At 39.2% G+C, this 13,293-nt stretch overlaps 2 protein-coding genes across 2 annotated transcripts; both read left to right on the top strand.

Moving 5' to 3' along the window:
- Positions 1 to 1,897: 1,897 nt before the first annotated feature.
- Positions 1,898 to 7,166, top strand: cgref1 (cell growth regulator with EF-hand domain 1). The gene is made up of 7 exons (XM_040012168.1): positions 1,898 to 2,178; positions 2,937 to 3,042; positions 3,320 to 3,394; positions 5,428 to 5,504; positions 5,654 to 5,778; positions 5,882 to 5,983; positions 6,102 to 7,166. The coding sequence occupies exons 1-7, from the start codon at positions 2,142 to 2,144 to the stop codon at positions 6,378 to 6,380; spliced, it is 801 nt and encodes a 266-aa protein (XP_039868102.1). The 5' UTR covers positions 1,898 to 2,141; the 3' UTR covers positions 6,381 to 7,166.
- Positions 7,167 to 7,279: 113 nt separating this feature from the next.
- On the top strand, positions 7,280 to 13,041 carry efcab2 (EF-hand calcium binding domain 2). Its single transcript, XM_040012169.1, has 7 exons — positions 7,280 to 7,643; positions 7,843 to 7,933; positions 10,083 to 10,155; positions 10,366 to 10,442; positions 10,935 to 10,977; positions 11,100 to 11,166; positions 12,532 to 13,041. Exons 1-7 carry the CDS (start codon positions 7,520 to 7,522, stop codon positions 12,648 to 12,650), a joined length of 594 nt encoding a protein of 197 aa, XP_039868103.1. The 5' UTR covers positions 7,280 to 7,519; the 3' UTR covers positions 12,651 to 13,041.
- Positions 13,042 to 13,293: the final 252 nt, after the last annotated feature.

The following is a 13,293-nucleotide window of genomic DNA, read 5'->3' as shown; positions in this document are numbered from 1 at the left end:
CTGATTGAGTATTAACTTCAGAAATAGATGCTTCGAACAGGAGGTGCATGGGTTCATTGTGCACCTGAGATCACACTAAACAGTGTGATCTTAACTGGTTAGTAATCCATATTGCTCTATTTTGTAATAAAGTAGTTGTTTTAAAGGTCAATAAACACAATAACAAATTTCATTTAAATGTATGTACATAGCACCAAATCACAACAACAGTCATTTTTACATAGTAAAGTAAAGAACCTACAATGATAGAAAATCCCAACAATCGGGCAACCCCTTATGAGCAAGCACTTGGTGACAATAGGAAGGAAAAACTCAGGAAAACTCAGAAGGAAGACAGGGCAATACACACACTGTGAGAGAGAGCCAGAGATGAACAATAACTGATGGTTAAATGCAAAATACATCATTCAAAACATCTGAAATTCCATTTTAACATTGAAGGCATATGTATTGGGGAGCACGGTGGTTAGCACTGTTGCCGCACAGCAAGAAGGTCCTGAGTTCAATTCCAACATCAGGCCGGGGTCTTTCTGTGTGGAGTTTGCATGTTCTCCCCGTGTTTGCGTGGGTTCTCTCCGGGTACTCCGGCTTCCTCCCACTGTCCAAAGACATGCAGCTTGTGGGGATAGGTTAATTGGATAATCCAAATTGCCACTAGGTGTGAATGTGCGAGTGAATGTGAGTACGAATGGTTGTCTGTCCCTGTGTGTTGGCCCTGCGACAGACTGGCGACCTGTCCAGGGTGTACCCCGCCTCTCGCCCCATGATAGCAGGGATAGGCTCCAGCACCCCCTGCGACCCTGAAAAGGATAAGCGGAAGCGAATGGATGGATGGATGGATGGATGGATGGCATATGTATTCAATCACACCCCACAGCTAATACAGATTGCTTAACTTACCTTGACCTGTGTGTGTGTGTGTGTGTGTGCGCGCTTTGGGGTGGGGGTGGGGTTCTGAACAGCTGCTCCTCTTAAGGATGAACAGATGATCTGTTTCCATCTTCACAGCACCAACCACCTGACCACCTGCACGTTGTCACCACATCCATAGACCTCCACTTTCCTGTTTTCATCTTCAGCATCCTCCTCCCATAATATCAACTCTGAACATGTCTGAATAAAAGCAGGGGTTAAAAAATATATAATGTTTTTATTTTTTACACTACGTTAATACATCTTTTTTTTTATTAATACCTTAATACCTCTCCTTCTCATGATGTTTAATAGCCTATTAATATTATATATCATAAGCATCACATCAGGATCATAAGAATGAATTAAAATAAAGTGTTGCAGTGACATCTTGTGGTCAAATACCAGGAGTGCAGTGATTAGTGTGGCTTATACTGTGTCTTGCTTGATGTGTGTAAGGTTTTAAACAGAAATATGCAATAAAGCTGGTTTCCTAATTTTACACAGTATTTGGAGGTGTGTGTTTTGTTGTTGGATAAAGCTGCACTAAGCCTGGAAATAAAACAATGGCCAATACCCACACACTAAGACATTTAACCACATGTTGACTGGATCAAGTTTATCTATGGATGCTGAAACAACAACTGGCAGTTATTGCAAAAGACGGTATATAAGCCTGTCGCGTAGGAGTATAAAAAATATATTACTTCCTTTTCATGTTCATCGGGAAAACAATTGCAGCAATGTAAAATAAAGTATTTGCCCTTCATACGATGAAAGCCACACTATCAGACTATTTTCAAACCGTCTCTCAGCTTTAACTTAACGCCCCACACAAACATACTCTTTACTGGGGTCTGGCCAGCCCTTTATGAGGTAATGCGGCTCATTGACACGAAACATGAAATAACCCTGACTATAAACGCCGTGAGTGATTGCTCCACCCCGACGACTGGGATCGCTGAGGACGTGGACAAGGCGTGGCGGAAAAACCGGACGGAGAAGCACAAAGAGATCGACAAAGCTTGCGCAAACTCACTGACACGACAGCGGCTGAGTTCTTCCACGTGGACCCTGTCATTGACCAAAACACACTACTGTACTCCGTGGCAGCCTAAGGGGGCGCGCACGCAGTCGCCTTTGCGCAGTGCAGACCACACGGAGGCGCGAGCAGGGCGGTGAGGGATAGAGGTGATCTCCAGATATGAACCCGTAAGGTGTCGGAATTAATGCCTTTTGCTGCTCATACATCAACTATGCAGACAGGTAGGCTCGTTGTCACTGTGAGGAGAGATTTGAGCTGTTTTCATCAGCTGCAGCGGTTACGATGCGCTTCTTAGTTAACGATACTATTCTTTCACAGCTTTCTTTATAAATGTGTTTTATTTAATATAAGACTGTGATGTCAACGTGCCTTTAAAGGAGGCTGTGTGATCAGGCAGTAACAATGAGTTGATGGTGTAGTCTTGCGTGCTGTGCCAGACTAGCATCGCTGCTGCTCCACAGGAGGAGGAAGCTGCCGGTTATTAGTCTGCGCATCTCTGGGATCTCTTAAACAGGCCGTTCAGCTCACAGCAACGAATTTTAGTTCAAAAATCTAATGTTTGCTGGTCTAAAAGGACTGGCGAGTCACAGAGAAATGATTCATGGAGACAGCATGAAAGGGCTGCAATGAGCTATAAATAGATAGAAAGATTTCAAATGATTTTTCCATAATGGACCAGGAAGTTTCTCATCTATGTGACGAGTGAAAGCTGTATGACTGCAGCTCTGCAATATTACTGAAGGGACTGGTTTTTGTGAGGTTTGTTTTGTTTTGTTTTTTCTGTAAGGCAGCAATTGCTGCATTGTGTGACCACTGCAATGCCCATAAAGGTTTCCTCTAGTTTCATTAACACAATCAGAATTAGTAATTCTGTGCACTGTAAAAACTCAAGCATTCTTATTTATATGAATTAAAATCAGTGATGAAATGGTTTGGGAAGAGCTTGCACAAAGGTAGTAACATAGCTGTTTAATTTTAGGTGTGCTCATGGAGTGTCACCTGGACCAGCTGGTTCCACATGTTCTGTCTCTGACCCTACTGGTACACCTGTGCCTGGCTGCACCAGGTCTTCCAGGAACACAGAGGTAACCGCCCCTTCTCTCATCAAGTTTCACTTTCTCTTTTTTTTCATTCATATAAAGGCATAAATATTCTCAGGCTTTCATAAATATGCTGCTTGATTTGATTTTATTCTATAATTGATTATTCCTTATTCCCATTGGATATAAATGTTATATATGAGGCTAGCAGATACACTCTGTTGCTGTTTAGCAGAACAAAATAAAGAAATTAAACCAAAAACAAAAGCAGTGATGCAGGAAGAAGCTCTTTGAATGATTTGTTTGCTTATTTATTCCACAGGGAGGAATCAGTAGATGCCCATCCCCCTTCTGCAGCACTACCCAATCCCTTTGGCTCTGGAGAGGAGGAACGCAGGTGAGTGGCACATGTACAGTCTGCTGTTATTGAACATCTGAAATCATTTCACTCAACAGCAGCTTTCTGACTTGGCTGTGGACTTTGGCTCCTCCGTCGCGCTAATGATGTGGCCTGTACTATAAAATGATAAGATTACATGTACCTAAGAGCTCATTTATGCTGCATTAATTTCCTTTATGGGGCTCTCCTCACCATACTGCAAATATTATCTCAGCACACATAGCTGCTACTGTACTGGAATAGTTTGAACTTGCCTGTAATGAATTGTTCAGAGAACAAAAGAAGAAATATAACCACACGACAGGTGCAGCTTCTTTCCATTTGTTGGTAAGATTAAAATAATGTGTACACGCTATCATACTTTCATCTTAAGAATATTGCATGTAAGACCAGATAAATGCTTGTTAGCTGTATGGAATAGCAGTTGGAATTTACACCACCCTTAATAAATAATACATGTTGGCTTAAAGCAGGCCTTTGTGCTGAATCAACATTTGTAAAAGGATTATTCAAGCATTTAGAACCTCTCACTGTTGCAACATTGCTTCATTTATGGTATGTGATGGAGTCCAAGAAGTTTAAGATGTTAAAACAAATGATGCCCCGAGAGTAGTCTCAGTTCTTACCACCAGATCTTGCCTTAATACCCTTTTAAGTCTCATGTAAAGCTCATGACTCATAGCTGATGAAGATCTGTGACAGATTTTGATTGAAGCAGCTGTGTTGAAGGCAACTCAGTTGTGCTCTAAAGAAAACACCTTTGGCCTGAATTTTGTCATTGTTACCATCTAGTTCATGTAAGATTATGAAAGGTAGAACCACTGCTACGACGTGTTATGTGTTAAGAATGTAAAGAAGTTTCTATTATTATATTAAGCGTGTGTAACCAGTTTAATACCTGTTCACTATTTGTCAAGAGTCTATTTACAAATATAGGAAAACATTTACAAGTACACATCTGCCATCTGCTTTACTTGAAATCACATATACAAGTACACAGCACATGTACCTAAAATATGAGTTTAAGGCATGTGCCAATGAACGTTTCTCACTTCACAACCATTTTAAAAGTAATAGAAGTTTAAACCAGTGTAATATAATGACTCAAAGCCTTGATTTAAAAAAACAGTGCTACTGGACTTCTATGGATGAATTTTTCATATTATTTCCAGCAAGGTGAACATATTTTAAAAATATATATATGTGTCAATAATAACATTGCCGAGCAACACGGTAGCGCAGTGGCTACATCTGTTGTTTCACAGCAAGAAAATCATATGTTTGGCCCCAAATTCCTTCCACAGTCCAGCAACATGAATTTTAGGTTAATTAGTTTATTCTTATTGATTGAAAAAAAAAATGACATTGCAGAATTTTTCATCAGTCATTAACAATAAAAAAGAACCAGAGCTGAATTGAAGTTTAATAAAAGTGTGCACAGTGATGTCAGGAAACTCATTGTTTAATTTCCTTAATTTCTTCTTTTTTTTTGGTGCTCCCCACCTTTTAATGACTTCACGCTCTGTCAGTCCTGTAACTGTGCAAGTTTATGGTTATCTGTCTGTTTATATCCAGGGTGTACCCTGCATCTCACCTTGTGTCACCTGCGATCAGCTGCCATCTAAAGCAGTTAATAAAATTGACTATTTTTATTGCTACATTCTAGAGGTATTGATTTCTCTTCTAACCTCTTCTCACAACATGAGACACAAGATGTTTTGTACATCACTGAACATGATTGAAGGGGATCTTTAACTTCTTTTAAACATCTTATAAATGATTTAAAGAGCTAAAACAGGCTCTGTGAGCAGAAGTCTGTGTGCATCTGAACTGAAATGATGAAGTCCAAGTTTTTGGAGACGGGAGCATGGGGTTTAGGAGCTTGAAGAGTCTGGCACAGGGTGCTTGAGTGTTATACCCTCTACCAGATGGCACAAGGGTGGAAAGAGTCTGTAGCACATGGCAGTTGCACTACCAATCTGCTTTGTAACATTTTTTATAAACTGTGCTTTGTGTTGTGTGTACCACAGTTTGAGACAGAGTTACATTCAATCAAGCCTGAAGAATGGAGGACAAGGAGGACCAGAAATCACCACCTGGGAGCAAGGTAAACAGTGCCTCTTACCAGTAGATATTACACTGATGGGTTCTGACTAGGATCACCATTGCCAAATAATGTAGCCTTTATTAGTCAGAATCTAATAAAGTCTTTTTATTTGATTGTATAATTGTGAATTGTGCTGTGCTATGTTCCAGAGGTATTCTTCCTGTTTGGCCTTTATGATTATGATCGCAGTGGGTTCTTAGATGGCTTGGAGATGATGAAGCTCCTCTCAGATTTTAACTCCCATCATATACCTGGAGCAGAGGCCAGTGAGCAGGTTAGCAGGAGCGACTCTATGTGTGTGTGTATTTGAACTGACAAGGTGTTGGCCTTTTTCATTCAGTCGGCGATATTTGTGTATGTTTGCATGTTGCTTTCAGGTGGTTTCTATGGTAGATTTCTTACTACAGACTCAGGATCTAAACCAGGATGGTCTGCTGGCTCTATCTGAACTGCTCTCCCCTTCAATCACCCACACACAGGTACTGCAAATGTATTGGAAGTACTGTTAATACTGTTAAAGCTTTATGTAGTTTTATTCACACCTTCATTATATTTGGCTGCAAAAACAACACCTCATCATAACTTTCTACCTTAAAGGACCCAAGCAACAACAATGCACCTCAGCAGGAGCAGGAAGCAGTAGTGGAGGAACAGCTATCAAATGCTATTGCTAACGTGGACAGTGCCGGAGCAGTGGAGCAGAGAGAGGAACAGATTCATAAAGAGATTCAGCTTCAAGAGGACGTACAAGGAAAGGAAGTTGAACCCATAAAGCAAATGGATGAATATGAGAGACATCAAATCCCAGAAGTCACAATAGAAGATCTGGGGCAGGACCACAATATTCCTGTACATCAGGGCCAACCAGAGATATAAAACACACACACATAAACACACTAGAGAAAACACCACTGTCATCTAGGCCTCAGTCTCTTATGTACTGTATGGGAGAGCTTCTTAATCAGCATCCCCAAAAATGGTCCCCTTCTGGATCTGAGTTCTGAGTTTCTGCTAATGCACAATTCACTGGACTGTTAAACATGTAGATGGGAGGTCAAAAGGTCTTTCTGGTCAAAATATTCCTGCCACTGTAATGGGATGCTCAATGATTCCCGGAGCTTTTAAGGGGTTAAAGGCAGAATGTAATATTAGTTGCAACAATAAAACAGAAGCCATGATTAAAAGAGACCTTTTAATGCATTTTTTCTAAGTCGAAAAATGTGTTATTACTTTAATTAAATTTATTTACCATTTATTTACCATTTTCTGCCATGATTATTTAATGCATTTGTTTGCGTTATACCACCAGTTTATGAGTCACTGCACCATTTGACTGGATGTTACTTGGATGTTTCCTCCTCCCCAGATGTCAGTAGGCACTGTGGATTCACGTACATGTGGATGGTGGACTTGCTGCACTTTTAGCTGCTTTTTTTAATGTTTCAGATTCACAGTTAGTTCATCTGAAATGAAAATTCGCTCTCCTTAATATTATATCAGCAAGTAAAATGAGTACATATTGAATTCACTAGACAAGGAGTATGAAAGAAAATAATCTTTATGGTGGCCCCATTGAAATAAAATGAAAAGTAATGTAAAATGCTATCATTATCTACATACTTGAAATGTTTTTAGTGTGAAAGAGTGTACTATTTGTTAATTTAAAAAAAAGGGGGGGGGGGTTTTTGTTAATTTTTTAAAAAACCATTTTATGCATTTATACAGCGGAAGAAAATAAATAAGAAACAAGTATTTCTCTGCTCTCTTTGTTTTCAGTATGTCTTATGTTTAAATGTGATACTTATAGATTCATTCATAGAATAGTAACAAAATCCTTGGGGAAAAACCGTTATAGTATGAAAATACATTTACGTGGCTTCATTATATCAGGAACTTCTGTCGGGGTCACGTTGTTGGAAGGCTTTTTTTTTTAATCGAACGACTTCTTCAGCAAGACGGAAAAAATAAATTAACTAATTAATTTTGTGTTATTAGTAGCTCTGTGTAATTCGACAATGAAGGGTTTCTGGCGACAAAAAGATGGCAAACACAGAGGCGTTGAATTGGTGTCCTGCCATACGGTTGCTGGGCAACAGAAAGGCGACCGGACAAACATGGCGGAGAACAGCAAAAGTGCAGGTTGGTAATAGTAACTTTCATTTTCAGTTTGTTTACAAATTGAAAATATTGACACCATAGTGAAAGTTTCAGTCTAGCTGAAACTCTGTGGTGACCCGTCATAGTGGCTGATCTTTGATGAAAGTATTGTCATTATTTTCTCCAGAACTAAGCCAGCTAAGCTAATGCGTCACTATGTTTTCTTAATTTTGTCTGCCAGAGGCCACCGTGCTTAATACCAAGGTCCTCAAGAAGCTCAAAGGCGCTTTTCAAGCGTTTGACACAAAGTCTGACAACACAGTGGATATCAAGTGGGTAAAACAAGACAAGCCATTTACTTTATTACTGTAAAGATACTTAATAGGTACTATGAAGCTGATTACTATGAAGATCCAAAGGACCTTAAACGTTTTAACAAGTGCACAAGATGCAGTCTTGTGAGAAAATCTTGAGCCACCCCTCAATTCTTTGCATTTTGTTACCAAGGAGCCAGATTTTATTGTAGTTTTTAGCAATAGCTCTTTCATTTTTATTCCAGTGTTGCACTTTTTTTTGCCACCCCACTTAACACTTTCCTTTAGCATAAACAAGACACCTCCCTCAGGGGACAAGAACCAGTGTTGTGTCAACACCAAATAACTCAGCAAACTCAAAACAATTAAGCAAAGAACCTGTTTTAAAATTTATTGGTCACCTTTTATTAGCAGACTGTTGCAAAAACACATAATTTTTTCCCCCCATTTCTTTAGTTGAATCAGCAAAAAATTCCAAAGATAATACATTTGAAAGGCATAGTATTTTTGCACCAACAAGGTGATTCCCAAAGATTAATGAAGGTAAACAGAAAGAAAAGGATGAGCTATGCCAAATTACACAAAAACTGTTTGCACATAACCTTGCCATGAAAATACAGGGATCTTAGTTTTATTTTGAAAACAGAAGTGCCATAGATGTTTTTGATGAACTGGGCCAAACATCTGTGGCAATCATAAGCAAGGTACAGCTGCATTTCAGTCAGTGGTGTTGGTGAATTTATTCAAAATTCCTGAAATTATGAATAAAGAAAAGTACTGACAGATTTTGATTCACCATGGAATAACATCTGATTGGTAAGAGGTCCCATTTTTCATCAACGAGTCTGACCCCAAACACAGCCGATGCAGTAACAGCATACCTGGATAGAAAAAACACAAAATGAAACACTGTCTGCCTGGAGAACTATTCCTGAAGACTACAGAATTACAAAATTACAAGAACGCTTGCCACAGAGAACTCACAGAGAAAGAATGAAAATGGTCATACTAAACACTGACTTTCAAGAGAGTTAGAATTACACAGTGTCTTTATTTCCACTTATGAATGTACATGTTTCAATAAATGGCTGTAAGAAATATTCTTAAAATCTCACCAGAGCTTTGTGCAACCTGAGGAGCTCTAATCAGCCACACAGATGAAAACATCTGGCAAACAAATGTGCATGTCCTTTCTTTTCAGCGACAGTGCAGCATGTTTTCTAAGCCAAGTGTGTGATTTCTATGTAAAATTGAACTAAATGGTAGAGTAGTAGTATTTTTTAATTAGCATTATTAGAGGTCACAGCAGCTTTAATTCCTAGGTATTTTTTTTTACTAACTTACGCAGATGCAGAAAGGTCGAAACACAGCTGTTTATTTAAATCTGCTCTCAGTAGGTTTCCTGTCTGTAAGTTTTGGAATTTCTCACTGGAGGTTTTAAAAAGAGTGGAAACTGCACACAATGTGTCCTCCCTGCTAAGGTAACCAGATCCAAGTCGATGTCTGTATATAAACAGTCTGTATATCTTTTATACAGTCTGACAAACTAAACGTGGACTTGGACAGTTTAGGACATTTTGCTAATCTAAAATTGTTGTTGTCCAGGGAAAAACGAATTATTTAGGTTAGAGATCTGGCATTTAGTTTGATAAAAACAAGTATTTGCGTTTCTAACTTCATTTCTACATAAATACCATGAACTTGAAAGTCAAGTGGCCCAATCTCTGAGAGCTGACTACTCCTGGAGCCAGGATTCCAGTCTTTATTGTAGCCACACTTCCTTTTCTTTGTTTTATGTCCATCACATTTGCTGAGATCTACATAACTTGTGAGTTTCCCTGTTAGATATAGCATAGGTGTCCATCCTGCAGTGTGGACTTCTGAATATTAGAGGCAATGAAAATGTGGGACTCAGTCTCAAGACATACAAAATGCTGTGCAGTTGAGATTACGCAGCTGTTTCCACTGGTAAATTGTTTGGTTGAAGTGGGTTATTTGGACACTGGCTGTGAGAAATAAAGTTTGTGGTTTGTCTCAAGGTTTTCCACTGGCTGAGTGGGCCGTAGGACATTGCGGTGAGATGGTTCATAGCACACAGGAATTAGTGAAACTAACTGAAACTGTCCTTTTAAATACTTTTAATGCACTTCTTGTCATTGTTTTCTAGGGAGATTGGCACCATCTTCTATTCACTAGGTTTCTTTCCCACTCAGGCAGATCTACAGAAGTTCACATCTGAGGTCAGTACAGCATCCTCCCGTAGTCTGGTTCTATTTTGGAAGATCAGTAATGGGATGTGCAAACAGGGTTCTGACATTGTGCATTTCAGTAATGTTACAGAATCTCCTGTGCCATTATGTGACTGTTATAAAATCCTGGGTAACATTAGAAGCATTGTTTTTGTTAGAAAATTCAAAGCAAACCCCAACAGCCTATTCCTGTGCAACCAGGTGGAAGATGAGCGCTCAGGATATATCCACTGGGACAGATTCCTCCCAGCCATGACTAAAGTGCTACTGGAGGACAAGTAAGACAGTTCAGTTATATCATTGTATAAAGAAATTTCTGATTTCTGTGTATGAGAAGAAGGCTGAGATGCAAATAGGAGTTAAGTTAAATCAAATTATCTATTATACAATGTATTTTTCTCTTATACTGAAGGCACACATGAATGCATTTCATTACTAAGAGTTTTGTGATCAGTCTGGTAAACATTGTGTAAACCTCAGTACTCTATTTTTGATCACTGGTGTTTCAGGTCAGGTTTGTTCACCACTCAGGAAATACTACATGTCAGCCTTGTTTAAATAATTTATATCTCTTGCTTTTACACGTGAGCTTTTCTGTGCCTGAAGCTGCTGAAGTTTATATTCAGACCAGTGTTAGCCTTAAACTCTTAAACAAAGAAGCAAAGAACAGCCAGTGCTACATCACTGATGTAATGATTTGGACATTAAACTCACTGTTTGCAGTATTTGGCTTGTCATCATTTCATTACTGCTGTGTTATTGTCTGTTAGGTTCCCTCCCATCTCCGATGAGCTTCTGCTTCAGGCCTTTGAGGTGAAATTTCCTGCTGTTTCCTTGTTCCTCATATTGTCCACTTTTTGCATAGGGACGCTAGTCTGGCAGTATAGGCATGTGATATTTGCTAAAACACAAAGGCACTTACACTGTGTTTGCAGGTTCTAGACAAAGAAAAGAGGGGATACCTTGAGCCTGAGGAGCTGACAAATTACATGACAAAGGAAGGTAAAACTGAGGGTTTTGTTTTTGTGTGCAATTAGAAGTAGATTACAATGACACAGTGACAACAGCAATAGAGATTTCTTACTGAGAAATGATGTGATCTGCAAGCGAAAAATCAGCTTTACAAATGTGATAATTATTGAAGTGATAATGTTAATAGTAGAATGAGAGGCAGAGCCTTCAGACTTCAGGAACATCTTCTGTGGAACCAGCTCCCAGTTTGGATTTGGAAGACAGACACCCTCTCTACTTTTAAGATTAGGCTTAAAACTTTCCTTTTTGCTAAAGCTTATAGTTAGGGCTGGACCAGGTGCCCCTTAATTACGCTGCAATGCTTCACTCACTATGTGCATACAACCACTCTCTATTGAATCATTAGTTATTATTAAACTCTCTCTCTTCCGGATGATCTGATATCGTCGTGTTGGTGTTGTTCCCAGATCAACATAGTAAATGTTGTTCCAGGATCAACATTGCAAGTGACCAATCACATTCTTGTGACGTTATTCTTTGGCGCGCCAAGCCATTTGTGCATTTATGAAATTCCAATGTTGCAAGGACAATATCAATGCTGCTTAGTGTTTATTAAAGGGTCAGGGTCCGTTGATCGGCGGACAGAGGCAGTTTCTCGCAGCTTAAGTACAGTTTTTTGTTTTACGGCGGTTTTTCCCGAAGTCGCAAAAGTATGACGTCACAACATTCTGATTGGTCACTTGCAATGTTGATCCTGGAACAACATTTACTATGTTGATCTGGGAACAACACCAACACGACGATATCAGATCGTGCCTCTCTTCCACCCCTCTCTTTAATCATGTCTTTCTCTTTTAACCTCCCACTGGTCGTCCCCTCCTTGAGTCTGGTTCTGCCAGAGCTTTCTTCCTGTTAAAAGGGAGTTTTTCCTTCCCACTGTCAACAAGTCCTTGCTTAAAGGGGGTTATTTGATTATTGGGCTTTTCTGCATATCATTCTGGGGCCTCTGCATTACAATATATAGCACCTTTAGGTGACTGCTGTTGTAATTTGGTGCTATATGAATAAAACTGAATCAATGTAGGCAACAATTTGTGTGTACTTCACAGTAAATACAATAGATTGGTCCATGGCTTCCTATGTTTGCTTAAAAATAATTGGCATTCCATTTTGTTTTACTTACACAATGTTAATTGCGTGTGTACAGATCACTTGATATGCACGGATTGTTTGAATGTGTTCAGTTGAATTATTTATACCAGTTTTGATGTACACAATTGTAAAATAATTTTATGTGTTCAGATTGCTTGGTGTTTGTGTGTAGATTGGAACAAACATCTGTTTTTTCTCAGGTAGATCAGCACGTTTGTGACTTGATTTTTCTCCATATATCAGGTGAGCCGTTCACTCAGGAGGAGATGGATGAGATGCTGACAGCGTTCACTGACGAAGAGAAGAAACATATCTATTATAAAGATGTTATCCCACATCTGACTCTAGAGCGTAAAATGTAGGCAGCGAAACAAAGATTGCTTAATCAGCCTGTTGGTGCAGCCAAGTATGAAAGCATAATGTACAAATGCCAAATGAAATGTATGTAGGCAGTCTGTATGTCACCAAAACTGTTATACAATATAATCTTTATGTCTGTTGTGATAAAGAAATTAAATGTGCATACTTCAACTGGATTCAGATAAGAATACCATAAGAGTTTGAATGCTCAAGCCCTCGTCCCTTATTTAAGAAATGTTAAAAGGTTTCTCCAGTTTGACATTAAAGGAAAGTCCAGTACAGTATGAAATTACTGGTGTGATGCACTCCAGTCTCTGTGAATGTAAAAAACAATCACTAAAATGGCTTATGTTGGGTTTCTGTGCAGACATAAAATAAATCATGGTACCACTGGTGCTGTTCAAATGTTTTTCTGAGGTAATCTGGAGTTACAGAAAAGAGCTACAGCTGAAGAAGCTGTATTTAAGTAAGCTGAAGGCTTGCTGCTTTCAGAACATGCGCCCAAAATAGGGGGTGAGGGAACATGCTGGGTTATAAAAATAGCACAGGCTCCTCACCATCTCTGCAGTGGACTGCAAGTATGCAACACTTCTTTTGCATGGACAACATTCATTTTTAATCATTTGTTCATAGACAGAAACCTTG

This window comes from Simochromis diagramma, unplaced genomic scaffold (assembly GCF_900408965.1).
Source record: "Simochromis diagramma unplaced genomic scaffold, fSimDia1.1 OVJJ01000603.1, whole genome shotgun sequence".
Classification (NCBI taxonomy): Eukaryota; Metazoa; Chordata; class Actinopteri; order Cichliformes; family Cichlidae; genus Simochromis; species Simochromis diagramma.
The sequence above is the reverse complement of the archived record's forward strand: the minus strand, read 5'-3'. Positions and strand labels throughout refer to the sequence as shown.

Excerpts from the sequence above, each read along its gene's own strand:
- efcab2 (XM_040012169.1), top strand. The coding sequence starts at position 7,520 with ATGAAGGGTTTCTGGCGACAAAAAGATGGCAAACACAGAGGCGTTGAA. Across the intron at positions 7,934-10,082 it reads GACAACACAGTGGATATCAA|GGAGATTGGCACCATCTTCT; the intron begins GTGGGTAAAACA and ends ATTGTTTTCTAG. Across the intron at positions 10,978-11,099 it reads TTCTGCTTCAGGCCTTTGAG|GTTCTAGACAAAGAAAAGAG; the intron begins GTGAAATTTCCT and ends CTGTGTTTGCAG.
- cgref1 (XM_040012168.1), top strand. The coding sequence starts at position 2,142 with ATGCCTTTTGCTGCTCATACATCAACTATGCAGACAG. Across the intron at positions 3,043-3,319 it reads GGTCTTCCAGGAACACAGAG|GGAGGAATCAGTAGATGCCC; the intron begins GTAACCGCCCCT and ends TTTATTCCACAG. Across the intron at positions 5,984-6,101 it reads CTTCAATCACCCACACACAG|GACCCAAGCAACAACAATGC; the intron begins GTACTGCAAATG and ends TCTACCTTAAAG.